At 39.2% G+C, this 20622-nt stretch overlaps 1 protein-coding gene across 3 annotated transcripts in view; it reads right to left on the minus strand.

The window, feature by feature from the left end:
* Positions 1-20622, minus strand: part of Cd109 (CD109 molecule) — a 136482-nt gene that overhangs the window by 102914 nt on the left and 12946 nt on the right. For all 3 annotated transcript variants that reach the window (XM_021720804.3, XM_005341260.5, XM_078019717.1), the window contains 3 exons: positions 14190-14218; positions 8324-8554; positions 1309-1434 (listed from right to left, as the gene is read on the minus strand). In XM_021720804.3, coding sequence (XP_021576479.2) covers positions 1309-1434; positions 8324-8554; positions 14190-14218 — 386 coding nt within the window. The remainder of the gene's footprint in view (positions 1-1308; positions 1435-8323; positions 8555-14189; positions 14219-20622) is intronic.

The following is a 20622-nucleotide window of genomic DNA, read 5'->3' on the forward strand; positions in this document are numbered from 1 at the left end:
TTTGAATGTGAAGAAAGGTGTACTACCTCTTACATCTACTAATCAGGGCCCAGATTCAAGGTATTTTTACCATGATGTTTTGGTTATGGAATTATAGGATTAATTTGGAGCACAGGCTTTTGGCTCCAGGCTTCCTGGCAAATTGGCAAACTCCTCCAAACTTTATTTTCCTCATCTAGAAATTGAGTTTAATAAAATCGGTTCTCAGAATTATTAATTAATGATTGTGATAATACAAATTAAAAGTGGGGCACACCTGGAGTTGTAACTCAGTTGTAATGCACTTGCCTAGCATGTTTGAGACCCTGGATTCCATCCCCAACACCAAATAATGATACCTAAAATTGAGGCACCTATTAAATACTGGGTACTCTTATCTTACCTCGGATCTTAGGTTAATGAGTGATTACTCTTTCTAATACGGTAGCTTTCAGTGGTACAGGAGGAGGGTATTTCCTTCACAGGAAACTTTGGCAATGACTAGAGATATTTTTGTTTCACAACTTAAGGGAGAGGAAGCTGCTACTGGCATCTAGAAGGTAAAGGCCACACATGCAACTCAATGTCCTACAGTTCATAGGACAGTGCCCACAAGAAGGAATTTTTGTCCAAACATCAATAGTGAGAAGCCCTGTACTAATAGAATTATTGTTTACAGCTCTTACTCATAAATATATATTTTTTAAGTTCCAAAGAAAAATGGGGAAAACACTGAATGGAATTTCAAGTATCATACAGTGATGCACAGGAGAAAACCTGAGGCAGAGAGATGAAGGCATTTTAATGCCCCTGCCCTGTTAGATCTCAGAGCTACACAAGTTGGCAGCAAATAAAGGAAACAGGTAAAGTCACTGGGGAGAGAGAAGGTTTAAGAAACAGAGGTCAACATGACTGTTTAAAGTCATTATTTCTTAAAACAAAGACCAAGGGTTTGTTCAATCACTTGCCAGGAACTGTTCTAAGACCTAAAATTTGCCAAATAAATAGCTACGTAGTCATTTCTTAGTTTTAAAATACTCAGTGCATGTAATAAGTAAGCAGACAGTTATTTAATCAGTTTTATACCCAAATGCTAAAAGGTTTTAGGTTTCAAACATTTTATTATAGAAAAAAGATAACAATGATTAAAATGTTTTGATGATAGATAACCCACTGATAAACATGGTAAATTAAAAATAAACCACTTATATTGTCTTGATGGTCGTATTAATTTTTTTCCTATTTGTTAAATAAGCGACTTGGGATATACTTTCCCACCTGAATGATTTAAATCATTTTAATATCCCCCCAAAACATATTTATACTTACATTCACTTGAACTTGAATGGACCAGTCACCAAATATTGGATGTGAAGATACTTGAAAAGTTTTGGAAATGACTCCAAGCTCACTTTGTTGTGACAACCACTGTTGGATCAAATTGGATTTGGGGTCCTAAAACAAAAACCACACATGTTAACTATATAAAGGTGGCCCCTGTACACATGTATCCTATTAGGTTAGGAATGATGTTTGTAGTACCCTGAGACACATCCAGAACATTCCCCAAAATAAATAGGTTTGGGGAAATGTCACGTCTATATTACTAAAGAAAACAAATCAAAATTTTTCTTCTATTTCCCCCCGAAAACATCTTGATTCTGCTCCAACTTTTAATTCCTGGCATCGTGTTTCCTTCTACAACTGGACATCACCAAACTTAAGGTGATGCCAAAAGAAAAGTCTACTGTAGAAATAACAGACCCCAATTATTAGAGTCGCACTACATCAGGCACTCTGCCTTGTCTCAAATAACTCTAATTCTGCAGGACTGCATTGTCTTCACCTTGTAGTTGAGAAAACTGATACCTGGCCCGATATTCTAGCACCAAACACATGATGGAATTGAGCATTCAAATCCAGGTCTCTTTCAATTCAACCACAGCATATCAGAGAGATGTTTAACTAAGGACACAGATGAAAATCACTTGAGTCTTCCTATAATCTCCCAGACAGTGTCTCTTCATGGAGTACTCACCCCAGGCACTCCAGCAGCTATCCCAGGTTCCTCTCACATTCCCAGCCCCATTGATTCTGTCTCGTTCCCTCTCTCTCTTTCTCTATCTCTCTCCTTTTCATCCTCACAGTCCACCACCATATCCTGTTTTCTAACAACTGCAACTAATCTCCTCCCTCCAATCTTGCCCACTCTGATACAGCTTCCCCACTGCACAGTGTGATCCATCTGAAACATAGATCTGAGAATGAGGCACATGGTTGAAATGTTGAGCATAATTCTTGGAATGCAGCAAGCAATGAGTAAACACTGGAATGATCATTCTAATAGACCAGAGGATACTGATGGCTTTAGTCTACAGAATGACTCTCGGTGCTTTTATATGGTTTACAAGGCCCTTATCAATCTGTCCCCATCTATATTTCTACGCGCATCTTCTTCCAAACAGAGATTTGTTTGCAGTTCACCCAGGAAGTCCATACATCTAGACCTCTGCAGTTGCTATAAGGAATGTTCTTCCTTCTTTGATCACTACTAGTGAAATGAGCTCCAGCTTCTTACCCTCCATACACACCTCCAACAGGCAAAAATGACTATGTGGGCACCACTGAACCTTCAATACCTCTGGAGTTTACTCCTCTTGAATGTATCCTACTAGTATAGGCAGAAAAAAAAACACAATGTTTATTGTATATATTTTATTTTACAAAAAATTTTTTTTGTTCCCAACTGGATTTGAACTCCTGATAGCAAGGAGCAAATATTTTCTCTGATTCTTATTCTCTGTCCTTTGATTAAAATTAAAGAGCTGGCTCTGTTATTAGAAACCAGAAGAAACCTCTCTACCAGAGTACGGAGATGAAAGTTAGGGTAAGCACAGTGCTGAAAACTGAGTAGGCAGTAGTTTAATCAATTGAGAATCAAGCAGTAAGCTAGAAACTAATTGTTAAAACCAGTGACCAAAGGCAGATCAAAAAGAAGCAGGTCACTGTACCCTTGGCCAACTCCTGAGACAAGTATGGTAACTGGCAGCTGGCTCTACTGGGCCTGTCACAGCATGAGGCATGGGAAAGCTGTGCACTTTAAAGGCCCAGGAAGAAATACAAATAGCTAATAAATATGTGCTGTTTAGTAATTAAGGGAATGAAAATGAAAACAATAAAGTACTATTTTTCTTTTTGCAGATTGACAAAGACTTTAAAAATGAACAATAATTCTCAATGTTACTTAAAGGGGAGGGGAGGGAACACCCATATTCTGCCAATGTCTTATCGTGGTGAAGGTGTCATGTCCCTCTAAACAGAGGACATCATGAACTGACATCTTTGATGACTTTGCACCTGGAAGATCTCCGTGCATGAGACAATCCCTCTAGTTTCCCAAGCCCATCTTGGACCTGCATCTAACCCTCACCAGTAAGGAAGACACAGGCGATATAGCACCACCAGAAATGATTACCGAACACAGCGGGATTTGAACAGGCCATGCATGGCACCATCGTAGCAGAGTCCAGCATTTGTGCCTGGTCAGCTCCTGCTGTACCCACACAGGAGGGCACTTAGAGTGGAACTGTGCCCTCTGCGTTGCCATAACAGCTGTGTGCCAGAGATACTGGAACGGTGGCCCTTCAAGTCACCTCTGGATGACTTGGGATCTCCATCAGCTGCCTCAGCACAGCACAGTACCTGCTGCCTGCACCAGACTGTCTCAAGCAGTCAATTCCGTGACTGGAGAATATGTCTGTAAGGACTGTTTCTGGAATGCAGGATCATATGCAAGGTCTATGTCTGTTTGACATCTAAAATCAGAGAAGTCCAATCACTCAGGATTTCATGGCCCCCTCACCTGACCAGAGCTACGTTTCTGAGGTTGCCATAGCTGCTGCGGAGTGTCAGGGCACAGTCAGAGGATAGACCCCTCGCCAAATATACCTGTTCCCACACAAGATTGTTCACCTACACCAGGAGTAACAACTTCTTAAAGAGAAAGGTCAGAGTAGAAGCCAGCCAAGCCGGCTGCCTTCACAGTGTCAGAGACCCTGATGTCTATAACATTAGGCCAAACTGACAGAGGATGTTCAAGCTAAGGCATGTTACTCATTGTCAGAAAGCCTCTGAAGCCCCTTTGTTTCCTGAGGCCAATGACAGGGGCAGGCAAAATGGATAACACCAGCAATCTCCACAAAAAATCACTGAAGGTCCCTGAATAGGCAGTGATGGTCCGTATCTTAGTTAGGTCTTACAGCCATTCTTGGCTGGGTAAAATAATTCCCAAAAAGTCAGCCTGCTGACTTGCCAGGAGTGCTTCTGCACATCAGCCTGCGGGTGGTATTGCTAGGAGTATAATAACCAATCTTGTCAGGGGCTCAGCTTCAAAAATTGCAACTTTTTTCTTGGAATTTTTGCCCAGAAACCAATTATTCTACACTAAAAAAAAAAAAAAAAAAAAAAAGGGCTGGGGATGTGGCTCAAGCGGTAGCGCGCTCGCCTGGCATGCGTGCGGCCCGGGTTCGATCCTCAGCACCACATACCAACAAAGATGTTGTGTCCACCGAGAACTAAAAAATAAATATTAAAAATTCTCTCAAAAAAAAAATACAGAAAACATCACAAGGTCCTGTCCCAAGTGACTGCTTTCAGCAGAAGGAATATAACAGTGTAGGCATTTATATCAATGCTCAACCTGGCCTCTACAAGTTACAAGAGGGAGATAGCTAGATCTGAGTCCTTAGCCAACCTCACTCTCCAGGTACAGAGAGGATATGGCCACCCTCATAAACTGACCTCAAACACTGCATTTCTGCCTAAATTCCTATCCCCTGGGCAAAAGGGTCACACACTAGCCAGGCCAGTAGGATCCCTTAGAACTAGAGTATGTTAGTCAGCTTTTTGTCACTGTGACCAAAAATACCTGACAAGAACAACTTAGAGGAAGAAAAGTTTATCTGGGCTCATAGTTTCAGAGGTTCAGTCCATGGTGAGCCAACCCCATATCTCTGTGCCTGACATGAGGCAGAGCATCATGGCAGAAGGTCATCCAAAGAAAAGCTGCTCAGCTCATGACAGTCAGAAAGCAGAGAGAGAAAGTGAGGTGCCAGGGACAAGATGTAATCCCTAAGGTCACTTCCCCAGTGACCTGCTTCCTCCCACTATGCTACGGTTACCTCCTTGTAGTCCATTTAAATTACTAATTCATCAAATCCACGGATGAAGTCATAATTTAACCATTGCACCTTTGATCATTGCCACATTACCTAATGCACAAGCTTTTAAGAGGGACACATCCTAGAGCTAACACAGAGCTAACAGAGGAAGGTCTCGCTAAGCTCTTCTAGGAAAGCCAAATGTGAGGGGCCTGGTCCAAAACTGAACAGAAGAGTCCAAAGAATCTATAGATCTAAGGTTTCAAAGACAGATTCTAGAGTGGAGAGGCAGAACCACAAAAAATACAGAGGCCAGTTCTGGGGGTGTAGTTCAAAGGCACGGCGATAGCTGAGCACGTATGAGGCCCCAAGTTCATTCCCCAGTACCACAAAATATAAAAATAAAAAGGAAAGGAAGGAAGGAGAAAAGGAAAAAGAGGACAGCTGTCCAGAATCAGCAGTGGTAGTTCTGATTTAAAGCCTAGAACAAGCTATTTCTCTGGTGCTGTCTTTTTTTCTGCCTGAGGTAGATGGAAGGAAACAGCTGAAAACAGCCAGAGAGCTGTTTAGCACTCACCTCTGAACCATCATTTTACATCAATACCAAGTCCTCAGGGTACGTGAATAATGACAGATGGTATGAATGGAGTCAGTTCAACCCTGCTCAGAGCCCCGTGAACTTAGAAACGCTATTCACAGTTTCAACATGCTTTATGGACATCTCCATACCTAGCTAGCAAAGGCAGAAATTCACAGAACTGAAGACTCAAAAGATTTCATATTTCAATTCAAGAAATATGCATTGGGCACCATGACAACCAACATGATTTTTGCTACAGATATATCTTGGCTTGAATTTTATTTATGTACTTGCTCTTTTGGTTGGTGGTAGTGGTGGTTTTAATTTGTAAAAAGAAAAAACTAAAAAGAATCGGAAAATACCAAACTAAAAAGCCTGGGTTTGTGGCTGGGGCTGTGGCTCAGCGGTAGTGCACTCACCTAGCACATTCGAGGCCCTGAGTTCAATCTTCAGCACCACGTAAAAATAAATAAATAAATAAAGGTATTTTGTTCAACTACAACTAGAAAATAAATGTTTAAAAAATAAAAAGCCAGGTTGGGGATGTGGCTCAAGCGGTAGCGCGCTCGCCTGGCATGCGTGCAGCCCGGGTTCCACCCTCAGCACCACATACAAACGAAGATGTTGTGTCAGCCGAGAACTAAAAAATAAATATTAAAACTCTCTCTCTCTCTCTCTCTCTCTCTCTCTCTCTCTCTCTCTCTCTGTCTCTCTCAAAAATAAATAAATAAATAAATAAAAATAAAAATAAAAAGCCTGGGTTTATCTTCCACCCTGTTATTTATTAAAACTTTTAGAGTGACCGATGTCACATGACCGAGGGACTCCGGAAACCCATGATTTTAAAATCAGGGGCTTCCCAGGCCAACTGGAATAAGCTGTTCACGTGATGGTCAAACGTTTAGCATGTTCCTCCACTTAAATGTAGAAAACCAAGCCCACTTGGACCTCAGTTTCACTCTCAAAGGGGAAATACCCAATCTGCAGCCATGCTACCCCCTGATATCAGAGTGCTCAAGCAGCAGATACCAAATAAATTCTCTCAAAAAGGGTTTTGGGCTGGGGATATAGCTCAGTTGGTAGGGTGTTTGCCTTGCATGTACAAAGCCTGGGTTCCATCTTCAGCACCATAAAAAAAAAAAAAAAGGTTCCTATGATAATAGTAACAGCTAATCACTGGTGGTCACGTACTAGGCCCCAGCCACGGTTCTAAATGGTTCACTCGAATTATCTCATTAATCCTCCCAAAAACATCGTGAGGTATTATTACTACACATTTTATAGACAGGGAAACTGAGGCTCAGAGAAGTTAATTTTCTCAAGGTCACACACTAACATCTATTCTTTTACAGTTGACGGTGAGCTTTTAAGATGTTAAGTCAGATCAAGTCATGCCTCTCCTTGAATTCTCCAGTGAATTCTCATTTCACTCAGTGTAAAATCCAAAGTCCATGTGATGGCCAAAAACACCCCACATGGGCCCAACTCCCAACCCACTAATGTGTCTGATCTCATCTCCTAATACTCGTCCCCTCACTCCCTGGGCTCCAGTGCATCACCAGTTCTTTCAATGTGCCAAATAAGCTCCCACCTCAGGGCCTTTGCACATATTGTTCCCTCAGTTTGCATGTGCTCATTCTTTTATTTCCTTTGTATAGGCTCATTTTTTTTATTTTCCTTTTATTTTCTCTGCTCAAATTGTCTCCATTGACGACTTTATGGAAAATAGCAAACACAAACTAATTTGCTCTCCTCTCTCCCAAACACACACACAAGAACACCTACATATCTGTGGTGTGTGTGTGTGTGTGTGTATACACACACACATATACATATAAGTGTATGTATAAATTATATATACATATACACATACATATATGTATGTATATAATACATATATGTAAATACCATATATATGTATATATTTATATATGCTACTCACTATCAGTTTCTTCACTACCCATAAACTTGATACAATACCAAGAATAAACTTGACTTGGGGCTGGAGTTGTGGCTCAGTGGTTGAGCACTTGCCTTGAAAGTGTGAGGCACTGGGTTCAATCCTAGCACCTCATAAAAACAAATAAAGGCATTGAGTCCATACAGAACTAAAAAAAAAAAAAAAAAAAAAAAAAACTTAAAAAAGAATAAATTTGACTTGATGTGATCAGGGAATTAATCTGTTTTCTTCACTGCCCTGTGTCAATACCTAGAATACAGAAGTCCATTAAATGTGTGACAAATGAAAAAAAAATCAATGAAAAATCCACAACTCAAACCTAAACAGGCTGACTTTGAAGCCTGAGCTCTGAATTCGGGCCTCTACCACCTCCCTTCCTAGACAGAGGATCCCATCTTGAGAACAAAGCTCATCTTAGGTGAAATTCTAAGATATTACAGTGTCCGTCAGGTGAGCAGAACTGGCTTGGGATGTAGCTCTCTGGCAGAGCATTTGCCTAGCATGCATGAGGCCCTGGGTTCCATCCGCAGCACCACAAAACAGTCATGTACCAAATCCTACATCATTGCTGAACGTGAACAGAACTTCAAGAGAGCTTTGGTAAGGCGGTTTGAACTCCTTGCTTTATTTCTGTTTGCCACTTACCTTAATTAGAATGTTCAAAGAGGTTTTATAAGGCTTGAAATCCGAGAAGAGTGTAACAACCCGAAACTTCACTTCTTGCTTTGGCTTATAGAGCATCTTGTCTGTTTGAATAAAGACAGATATTCTCTTGGTCTCAAATGATAAGCGCGTACTATCAGAGAATAAAATCTCATTCTGGGCATGTCCAGTTACACGTAGCTCATAAATCTCCTCTGCACTGTTCAAAGGTAGCTGTGGTGGAGAGGAGATAAGATATATCAAGGTCTCATATTTTACCTCAAAAATGTCTTAATTATAGTCTAGGATAGAAAATTTAAATACACAGTATTATCAGAAGTAACTGCAATGTTGAACAATTTGCTCCTCCTGGGCACCAAACAATTTGTTTTCCTTTTTTAACATCTGATAAATAACATCTGCTCTCCGATTATATCAAAGGGTTTCAGGAAGACAGGACACACACCCCACAGCTCGCTCCCTCTCAGCAAGAGACAATTTGCTGCTTCCAACTCCACTTGCAAATTATTCTCCCCATCAGTTATTAGGGGTCAAAATCCCTCAACATCCCCAACATCCTTTCTGCGCTTGCCCTATTCAAGACAGTCCACCCATGAAAGGCACATTTGCATTGTCTTCCTGCATCTTGTTCATTATGTGTCAGTCTCAGTAAGGATGATGGTGCTGCTAATTGCATTACTATTATTAATAACAGAAACCCTACTTTCTACCATTAACAGACGAGAAACCATACTAAACAGTTTACTATATCATTCTACTTCAATCCTTTAGTAGATGCTTAGACTAAAACCATTCCACAAACAAGGAAACTAGGGCTTGGATGAGATAAAGAGGTTTCTCCAGGTCGCTAGCCCAGACACAAACCCAACATGAGCTATACTATTCTAAAAAGAACCTTCATTGCTGAGGGTGGTGGTACACACCTGTAATTCCAGCCACTCAGGAAGCTAATACAAGAGGATCACAAGTTCAAAGACAGCTTAGGCAACCTAGTGAGATCCCATCTCAAAAAATAAAGAGGGAAGGGATGTAGCTCAGTGGTAGAGCACCTCTTGGTTCAAATATCCAGTACTGAAAAGAAAACTTCATGTAGTGATTTTAAAATATGTTCAAGAGTCTTTAACCTTTCTCCCTTCAAAAGGTGGAGTCTAGGGCTCAGGATGTAGCTTAGTGATATAGAGCCAATCTAGCATGAGCACAGCCCTGGATTCAATCCACAATACAGGGAAAAAAATGTGAGACTTATTCTCCAGAATTCACTATGAAATTCTTTAAGGTTTTTTGTACATTTGAAAATTTCATAATAAAATGTTACCAAAAAAAAAAAATAGGGGCTGGGATTGTGGCTCGGCGGTAGAGCGCTCGCCTAGCACGGGCGGGACCCAGGTTCAATTCTCAGCACCACATAAAAATAAAGGCATTGTGTTGTGTCCATCTACAAAAAAGACTCTCTCTTTCTCTCTCTCTCTCTCTCAAAAAAAAATAATAATAATAATGCTGCTTTCAAGTAACCTCTGGTACTAATTTTTGCTTTTTTTCAATAAATAAATATTTATTGAGCATCTCCTATGTACCAGGTTGTCCTAGGCATTGGAATACAACTTGAACCAAAGGCCCGTGCCTTCGAGGAATTGAGAGTCTAGTCTTGCATTTTTATATTCTATTTTCTGAAGTGATATTTCAGTCCTCTGATTATTTTAGTCAGATTCCTTAATACTATAAGCAAGAAAATATACATTATAAATTTTTATAAATATTTCTTATGCAAAAATGAAATACTTGAGCCAGGCATGCCATGCAAACCTGTAATCCCAGTGGCACAGGAGGCTGATGGAGGAGGATTGTAAGTTCAATTTCAATTGCAAGCCTCAGCAACTTCACAAGACCCTTAGCAACTCAGAGAGACCCTTTCTCAAAATAAAATAAAAGACTAGGGATGCAACTCAGTAGTAAATCACCTCTGTGTTCAGTCCCCAGTACAAAAAAACAAAAGATATTTGATGACATTGCTCTTTATAATTTGGGTATAGTTTGATTACTTTAGTGGCACAGAGCCCCAGAACAGATGGTAGATTAAATACTAATGTTAAATTAATGATGCAGAAGTGCAGAGGCTTCTTAACCACAAGGAAGCCAAAGAGTCAGAGAATTAGAATTAACACAAATGTGCCCCCAAAACATTTTCCTGTGCTCCCTTCTCCCTCCTCCTTCAGGGAGCTGACGCTGACTCCAAGGGAGATGTTACTGCCCATCTATTTTGCTCCTTTTGGCTATCATAACTAGTTCACTTTTTCACTTTTCCCCCATTATAAACCCCACTTGACCATACATAAGACTTAGGTAATTTGGCAGCCTCAAAGACTAAGTGCTAATCCCAGTGCTAGAAAGTCAGAATTATGACATGGGCCTTGGCACATGAATAGACTCTCTTTCTGCCAGACCTGGGATGGGTTGTAACCTGCTTTCCACAGCAGACTGGACACTCTGGGGCACAGAAGTTCATGCATCTGTGCTGGTCAATTGCCTTCTGCTTTCTTGGGGCCACTGACTAAAAAAGGGTTTCCAGAATGGGTAATAGTGCAGTCCCCTGATAAAAGACGTCCATATCTCTTATAAGGGAATCCGTATTTTCCCATGGATATTTGGGACTCCTGTTCCTTGACCTGAGGGAACAGAGCTGGAGGAAGGTAGAGAGAGGTTGCCAAAGCTGGAAACTGTATGGCAGCCAAAGTGTAGGAGTTGACAGTATCAAGAGGCTCTTATTGACAAAATATCAGCCTCTGAGTTGAGTGGTTGATTCTCAATTATGCTAAGCCTATTCTGTGCATCCTTAAATGCAATCTGTCTGAGTCAATGATAACTTTCTGCCCAGGGTACATAAGAAAAGCAAGCTCAAAAGATCCTTGGTGGACAGAAAATAAGCACAACTCATTCTAATCTGAGCTCTTTCCCTCCACTGACAGATTCATTGCACTAAGGAAACCTGAAATGACACAACAGTGTTTATCTTTATTTACACATGCCAGTTACTAAAGAATTAGAAGACAAATTTTTAGGTAAAATTGACAAATTTAAGGTTGGGCATGGTGGTACACTCCTTTAGTCCCATTGGCTTAGGAGGCTGAGGCAGGAGGATCAAGAATTCAAAGCCAGCTTCAGCAACTGGGAGGCACTAAGCAACTCCGTGAGACCCTGTCTCTAAATAAAATATACAATAGGGCTGGGGATGTGGCTCAGTGGTTGAGTGCCCCTGAATTCAATCCCAGGTAACCCTCCGCAAAATTGATAAATTTAAGATGATAGTTTTTAATCAACTTTATTTAAAATAAATTTTAAAAACACTCCCTCATTTTAAGTTGGATTCATTACCATGAGAATAAGAGAAATCTTTCTGCCATATTTTATTTTTTTTTGAAAGAGTGAGAGAGAGTGAGAAAGAGGGAGAAAGAGAATTTTTAATATTTATTTTTCAGTATTTGGCGGACACAACATCTTTGTCTGTATGTGGTGCTGAGGATTGAACCCAGGCCACACGCATGCCAGGCGAACGCGCTACCACTTGAGCCACATCCCTAGCCCTCTGCCATATTTTAAACAAAAAAATAATCTTTATATTAAGCACCAATTATGTTTTTACTTTCTTCTTATTGAGGGCTATATATCAAAAGAGAAACAATGACTAAATCAGATAAGACACGTTTATTTTAATGCACTCTTAAAATATACATTTTGCAGTAAAAAGTCATAAAGACCTTTAAAAAAATAATTTAAAATATTACATTTACAAACATCCAAATGCAGGTACATTTTAAAAGTTGGGTCCACTTTAACTGAACACCCATGAAAATACAGACTCTTCTATTTTTGCCATGTATTATCAAAGTTGCCCAGACATTTTATGACTAAGTCTTTAAAAATCTGTTCTACTAAAAAGGGAAATACTCCTAAATATAATCTCTAGTAAAGCTTTTAATAAATAGTTGCTATAGCTACATAGAATGGAAATGGCATATTTAATATTAAAAACGTAGGGTTTGTAGTTAGTATTTCATAAACTTAAGATTTAAAAAATAACTCTAGTAGTCAAATTTCTAGCTAGGGACACTCCAGACAAGCACGGTTTAAACCACGTGGTACTACTTGCCCTGCTTCCTCCTGTTTCCTGCTTTTCTACACTTCCAGCCTGTGAAAATGCAGACTCTTGAGGAAACCAAATAGTTTACTGGGCATCAAGCTATGATTCCTGAACTTAAATCTCTCTCTCCTTCTGCTACAGAGCAATTATGATACACAGAATTTATTTTAATTTCACCACCAGCCTCCCTTTTCAGCAGTTGTGCACACAGAATCTACTGTTTTAGGTTCTATTAATGCCAGCTAATGATCAATTGTCACAAAGATTATGGTGGGGCGGGGCATCCCACTTCTGCCTGTTCATGCCTTTTCCTCACCCTCCCTCTACTCTCTATTGTTAGCAGAAGTGTGTGTGTGTGTGTGTGTGTGTGTGTGTGTGTATGTGTGTGTGTGTGTGTGTTATGGTGCTGTTAATTGAACCCAGGGGTTCTAGCCCAAACTAGTTAAGCATTTCCTTTGTTCATTGGTTTTGTTGTTGTTCTTTGTTTGCTTGTTTATTTTTCTTTTTCTTCATGCATGAAAGCATCTTGTTAAATTGTCCAGGCTGGCCTGGAACTTGAAATCCTCCTGCCTCAGCCTCCTGAGTAGTTAGGATTACAGGTACATGCCACAGTGCCCAGCAAGCAACTGCATATTTCTCAGTAAGAAAAGTACAAACACAAATATGTTAGAAACTTAGTTGATAAGACATATTAAGTAATTTTTATAAATACTGTTTGGGACACAGTATTCTCTAGGAATCCCCCAAAATGAACGTGGTTTCCGAAATGTGCTAAACAAATAGCCATCAAGAAGTAATAAGTGAGCCAGCTAATGAGGTAATACTGATCCTACTCAAGTATATAATATGTCAGGGCCAAAGTCATTAGTCATCTAGTCTCAGAAAATCATCAAATTGTGCCTCTTATTGAATGATGAGGTCTAGTCCACTGTACATTAACTGCCTGAAAATCTGGAACAAAGCACAGTTATTAAAACACAGACTTCAAAATCAAAGCCATGGGAAATAGGATGAGTTCATAAACAACATATAATAATAAGGTCTGATGGCTCTCTCAACAAAATAATAACCCCTTTCCATTTCTGTAGTAAATTTTACGATGCTTTCACATCTTATTTCACTCCAAGGCATCCCTATGAGCCACAGACTATCTTGATCCCTTTTCTAGGGCCAGGAATAGAGTGAGGTGAGTCAGGCACTTAGCTCAGAGGCAAAATTTGAGGGGTACCAAATGACTCAATAACCAAGAAAATAATATGTAATATAATATTTTAAAATATCAAAATTAATACAAAGAAAATATTATAACCCCAAAAAGTCAAAACTTTAACAAAGATAGGACCAGTATTACTGGCTTCTTTTGCCTCAGATTCCAAAATGGTTCCCATGGCACTACCCTCTTCAAAGACAAAAAAAACTAAAGAGAAGAGTATTTATTACACATTCAAGACTGTAAGGCTCATTAAGGCATCAGGGAACAAAATACAGTGAACTTTTCTATTTCACAAAAGGAAAATCCCTGCTAAGAGTCTGAAGAACCTAACAACCAATAGCACTAAAATAACAGTATTCTTAAACAATCCAAAGGCTAATCTTGACTCACGGCAAACTTCCAAGAAATGTATATAAACACAAAAGCCAATTAAATATTAATTTATTCAGCTCACTGAGGCAATGTGTTTCTGAAACCAAAAGTTGCAAATGAATACTTACTGCTGGAAGAGTAAGTGTCCTGAAAGAACCTAAAAGAAGAACAGGAAAGAAAGGAGATTTGTCATAATGTGAATGTGATACTACAACACAAAATTCATAACACTCTTAGATGTAGATGGGATTATAAATGCATTTGGTCAAACCAAAACAATTTTATTCATGCCCAGAATATACTAGAAATTATCATATATCCTTGTGCCAAAGACCTAAGGATCTCAATTAAAAAGACATCAGTGAATGAGCCCCCAAAACAGAAGATCTGATTCTCTTGCCATTATTATTTGTTCTCATTGCTGCTAGGCTCTCATCGCTGTCCTAAGGTAGTATGCTTCTGAGGGACACTTCATAGAACATACAGGGGAACCTGCGGTTGGGGAGTTCAAGAAGAGGGTATTTTGCTGTTGAGGGACTTTTTGTTTTGTTTCTTGTTTGTTATATGTGGTGCAGGGAATTAAACACAGTCTAACGCATGCTAAACATGTACTCTACCACTGATCTACACTCCCAGCAATGTGGGTTTTTATAATATTTTTTTAGTTGTAGGTGGACACATACCTTTTTTTTTTTTTAATGTGGCGCTGAGGATCAAACCCAGTGCCTCAGACATGCCAGATGAGTGCTCTACTGCTACAGCCCTAGCCCCAGCAATGTTTACTTTTTATGTTCTCAATCTCGTGATAAAGAAAGAAAAGGAAGACATTAGTCATGTCAAGGAGGAGCTGAAACTCACCACTGACTCACGAGTATTAGGTGGTACAGATGTTTTTGCATAGAGTTTCTAAACATAGGACTGCTACTTTAATTCATACCAATTTCTCATCATATCCATTTATTTTGAGGTAAAAATGGTTTCAAGTTAGAAATTAAAAAGTATTTATCTGAGGTTCCCAATCAGAGGTGATAATAGGACCTCTTTTCCTTGATTAATTTAAAAACTATATCTTAAAGATACCAAAATTAACAAGACAGATATGATCCCTCTCCTCCTGGAAGCCACATGGGTTTATCATGTGGGATCAGAGAGGCACTAAAATGTGGCACAGTACAGAGCAAAAGTTTAAAAATGGCTTCTGAAGTCAGATCTCACAGGTTCTATCATGAATCTGCCATAAGCCAACCCTATCTTTGAACAAGTTACCTGGTTCTCTAGCCCAGTGTTTTCATCCATAAAATGAGGATGTTGGTAATCACACCAACCTCATAAGGTGGTAGTGAGGTGGTAATTGATGCCTGCAAAGTGCACAGAACAGATCCTGACGCATAGGCAACAGCTGATGTATGTTAGAAAGCTTGAAGAGTTTTCCACTGGGAATGTCAGCATGCCTCTACAACAATGTTCTTCAAACCTTTATAATGAAGCACTCCATAAATAAAAACATTTAATACACATTACCCATGTCAAACTAGATTCACAAAGTTATGTACATGTGTTTTCTCAAACTATCAAATATTAGAAAACCTTAATTTCATAGTTTTTCTCAACTTTAAAAATGAAAGTACATTTTCTACCTTAACTCTTATAAATAATCTTGTACAGATGGTCGCACACCACCACAAAAGACCACAGCCTCCGTGGAACTCAAGGAAACACAAACACATTTTCAGGAGCAGGCAAGAAAGTTATCACCATCATTTGTCACTCAGCATAAATCAGTTTATCTAACTGTCACCATTGACAGTTGGTGGAGAACGCTGGACAAAACATGTTTTAGGAAAGTGAAAAATATAAATATATTCCACAATGAACAGATAGAGAGGGGGTGAATGGGGAGCATTTAGAAGGAATGGAGGGAGAACACCTAGAGAAAAAGATGCCAGCATCTACCATTCTAAGATAGGAGAAATCAGCAAGGTGAGGAAGGACAGGAAGCCTGCTCCAGGCAGAGGAGCAGCAAATCCACAGCAGCAGAGGTCTACAGAAGCAAAGACCTGGTTGGGCCAAGCCACTGGCCAGGAGAGGGCAGCAGAGGTGAGGCTGGCTCTCTGCACAGGGTGAGCCCTTATACCAGAATCCCAAGTGACCCTGTTATCCACATCCTGATATAGCATTTGTCCTGGATTTGTTGTTGTTGTTGTTGTTGTTGTTGTTAGTAAAATGTTATTGTGTGATAGGTTTAATCTGCATATTTGAAATATTTGTATTCTTTTTGATAGGTAAAATTGCATATATTTATGGTGTACAGATGTTTTGATACATATAATTTGTGCAAAGGCTAAAAAGCTGATTAATATATGCATTACCTCACACATTTCTCATTTGTTTGTAGTAACAAAACTTAAAATCTACTTTTTTAGCAGGTTTCAAGTATATAAAATACTGTCATTAATCACCATAACCATGACGTACAATAGATCTCCTGAACTTACTCCTCCTGTCAAATGGAAATTTTGTGTTCTTTGACCAACATCTCCCGAAGACCCCAGCCCAGCCTTTTATAAACATCATTTTACTCTCTGATTCTCTAAGTTCAATATTTTAGATTCCACATATAATGAGATCATGTAGTATTTGTTTTTCTGTGCCTGGCTTATTTCATTTAATATAATACCCTCAGATTTATTCATGTTGTCACAAATGACAGAATCTCCCTTTCTAAGGCTGAACTGTATTCCATTGTGAATATACACCGCATTTCCTTTATCCCTTTACCTACAGATGACAGACAGGTTGATTCAATGTCATAATCACTACAAGAAATGTTCCCATCGGGGCTGGGGATGTGGCCCAAGCGGTAGCGCGCTCGCCTGGCATGCGTGCGGCCAGGGTTCGATCTTCAGCACCATATACCAACAAAGATGTTGTGTCCGCTGAGAACAAAAAAAATTAAATATTAAAAATTCTCTCTCTCTCAAAAAAAAATGTTCCCATGAACAAGGGAGTGCAGATGTCTTTGACATGCTGATTTCAAATCCTTTGTATATATACTCAGTTGTGCTTTGAGAATATCTCAATGGGGTAGGGTGCTCTGTGCATTAAGGTTTTATTTTTAATAGAATAAATATATTCCACAATGAATTGAAATCAAATTAGAAAGCCCTAGGGTGCTGTAGCAACTAAACTTTGTATATCCTTGGAAAAAAATACAGCCAATTTACTTAACAAATTCTGTCTTACAAAATATTTGTTAGGTTAAGTGTACGGCTGAGTAGTAGAGTGCTTGCCCAGCATACACAAGGCCCTTCCATGAGAGAAGTATGGTGCTCTGCAAGCGAAAGGACATGCCCTGTGAAAGATTTGGGCTGAAACAATTGAACATTTCAATATAGCAGGAAAAATAAAATTCTTAATAGGTATCTCATTACATTTTGGAGAAAATGTTTTCTCAATTAAAAATATTATGGCCAGACAACCTGGCCATGGACATAAATAATGGGTAACAAGATTCAAGATTCAATGAGCATGCTGCTATGTAATTAAATAAATGGTTAAACAAGGGAGAACAGAAGTTCTTACTTATCATAAAATCTCATCTAACAAATACAGACAGAATCCTGGAATTAGAAAATTTCACAACTATCACAGAAATATTTGATCAGGCAATAATCATCAATCTAGTAAGTACAAATAAGCTGAGTAAGAATATACCCCATTTGATTCAAAATAATAATAATAATAATAATCAAATGGTGACAGAATAAAAGATGAAAAGTAAAAAAAAGAATTATAAGAAATAATAAACCACTATTGTTTTAAACTAATAAATTTGGGGGTGGCTTATTTCATGAAGATAGGTAACTGGAACACTTGTGAAACAAGATTAACTAGCAACCTCTAAAGCTGGGAGGTCCTATGTGGTACCCTCTGGCCACATGTGGCTATTGAGCCATTGAAATACACAGCACTTATAAAATACACCCCATATTTTTAAGACTTAGAACAAGAGTATAAAATGCCTCATCAATAATTTCATCTATGTTGAACTGTTATTTGTAAATTATTGGGTTAAAGTATATTATTAAAATTAATTTTACTTGTTTCTTTTTACCGTTTTAAATAGAGCTACTAGAAATTTTTCAATTATTTATGTTAACAGTGTCCACTTTGTGCTTTTAGGCGTTTCCTTCTCTTCCTCCTTCCCTGTTCCTCCCTAATCTCTCCCCTCCCTAATCTCAGGGGACACAGGATTACCTTTCTTTCCCATTTTAGGCAGATTTATCTGTTCTTGAGTACACACTCATCATAGCAAGGAAATAATCCAGACTTGGGGGATGGTACCAGAAGATCTCAGAAATGACTACTTCCTAAATTAACAAGTAAATTACAACTCCAACAGAGACCACGTGAAATGTAGCTTTTGAATGGCTCTTTTAAAGGCCCCCTTGTTACCCTGATGGATAGAATCACAGCCTCTGAGACAGGAGTCGCATGTTTCTCCTTTGCTAGCAAAGCAATAAATCATTTTCCTTTTTCTCAAAACCGTGTCCTCATTATTGAATTGGCATCAAGAACAAGGCCCGAGCTTTCAGCAAGACTTATGTAGTTATTATACTTCTATTAGACAGCCCTAGCCTAAAGGATATAACACTTAAATCTTTACTTAGAAGCAGAGCTGATAGAATACAATTTTTTAATTTTGTGAATAAAATAATAATATTATTTATAGAGTTCTAAAAGCTTTGCCTACATGAACTGGTTTAATCCTCACAACGATTATATTTTACAAATGAGAGCCTTGAGCCACAGAAATGTGAAGAAACTCACTTGGGATCACACAGACTAGAGTGATGGGGTCAGGGCTCTGACAAGGCAGCCAGGCTCCTGGGTCTGAGCTGTCACCGCTCTGCCCTGACTCTCAGTACAAGAAGCAGTTACACTCTCGTACATACCTTCATCTACTGTCAAAAGTCCACAGCCTGGATAGCCTATGTGAATGCAGTCAGCCCTCACTTCCTTGATCACAGAGGTTAAGAATCTCAGTCATCCTAAACTCCTTTCTCTCCTCAACTCTATGTTAATCAGTCATCAGAACCTGTGGATTCAGGAGCCTATGCTGCCCTTTCCAAAAGGTGGGAAAAGGGCAAAGCTCTGAGAGCAGTAGACAGCAGGACCCTCAGCAGCTTGCAGGAAGAAGTCCTTCATGCCTGCAGGGGATCTGAATAGTCCAGCACAACGTCTACTAGTGTCCCACATTAGAATAAAACATAAAAAAAATAAACTGTAATGAGCTCCACCAATAAAACAGTGCCCTCCATTACTGAGGGGTACTTATTTTTCTTTATTGTGGGATAAATCATCAGGGGTTGACTATTTTGTCAGCTTAGTGATTGGAGGAAACAATATGCTTCCTTTCTCCCCTGGTCTGACCGACAGTCTGCCTCCAACTGCCAGCAAATTTGCAAAGATAAGGAGGGTTGTGGGGGGGCAGGAATTTATTTTTGTCCAAGTGACATCAAGCAAGGAGAAAGTGGGAAAGGGATGGGAATCTACAATCCATTCAAATAAATCTCGTAGGTTGATCAAGTGGAGGGCAAGCATTTTAGCAATTCAAAACAAGTTCACCAGATTTGAAGGGCAAGAAATCTCATTTCATATAACTTTTTTTTTTTAATGTGGTTTTTAGTTTAGTCAAACCTTGGAAGGGTTTGCTCATTAGAGAGAAGTTGACTGACTGACTGCATGCTTAGGTCCCATGCAGACACTTGACCACATCTGTTCACAAAACCAAGAAAGATACATGGCTAGAAAGAGAAGCTCCATCCAAGTCGGAGAAGATAATGCTAAGTGAAGTTAGCCAATCCCAAAAATACAAATGTTTTCTCTGATATAAGGTGACTGACTCATAGTGGGGTAGGGAGGGGGAGCATGGAAGGAACAGATGAACTTGAGATAGGGCAGAGACGGGTGGGAGGGGAAGAGAGGGGGCAGGGGATTAGCAATGATGGTGGAATGTGATGGACATCATTATCCAAAGTACACGTATGAAGACATGAATTGGTGTGAACATACTTTATATACAAACAGAGATATGAAAAATTGTGCTCTAGATGTGTAATAAGAATTGTAATGCATTCCGTTGTCATGTATTTAAAAAATAAAATCAATTTAAAAAAAGAGAGGGAGAAGCTCCATCCAAAAACTAGAATGTCTCACCCACCTCTCATTCTTGCTGGATCCCAGGAGTAGCTCAGACAATGCAAAGAGAAATCGGACTGATGGAATAGTTACTGGTTTCCTGTATTCTTATTTAAAGGTCAACTTTAAATAATAATTTTTTTAACTTTCTGTCTTCCCTTTAAATTTACAAACACAGCTTGGAATTTCCTAGGTGTTTATTGAGTCCGAATTAATATCTGAAAGTCCTAACATTTTAGCAATAATTTATGCCACCAAAACATAAAAACTAGGAGTACTGGGGGTTGGGGCAGTGTTAGATGAGGAATAATAATCTCTTTCTCTGCTGTTGCTAGGTTGAGAATTTAAATGGATAGTATT

Source organism: Ictidomys tridecemlineatus, chromosome 8 (assembly GCF_052094955.1).
Source record: "Ictidomys tridecemlineatus isolate mIctTri1 chromosome 8, mIctTri1.hap1, whole genome shotgun sequence".
Lineage (NCBI taxonomy): Eukaryota > Metazoa > Chordata > Mammalia > Rodentia > Sciuridae > Ictidomys > Ictidomys tridecemlineatus.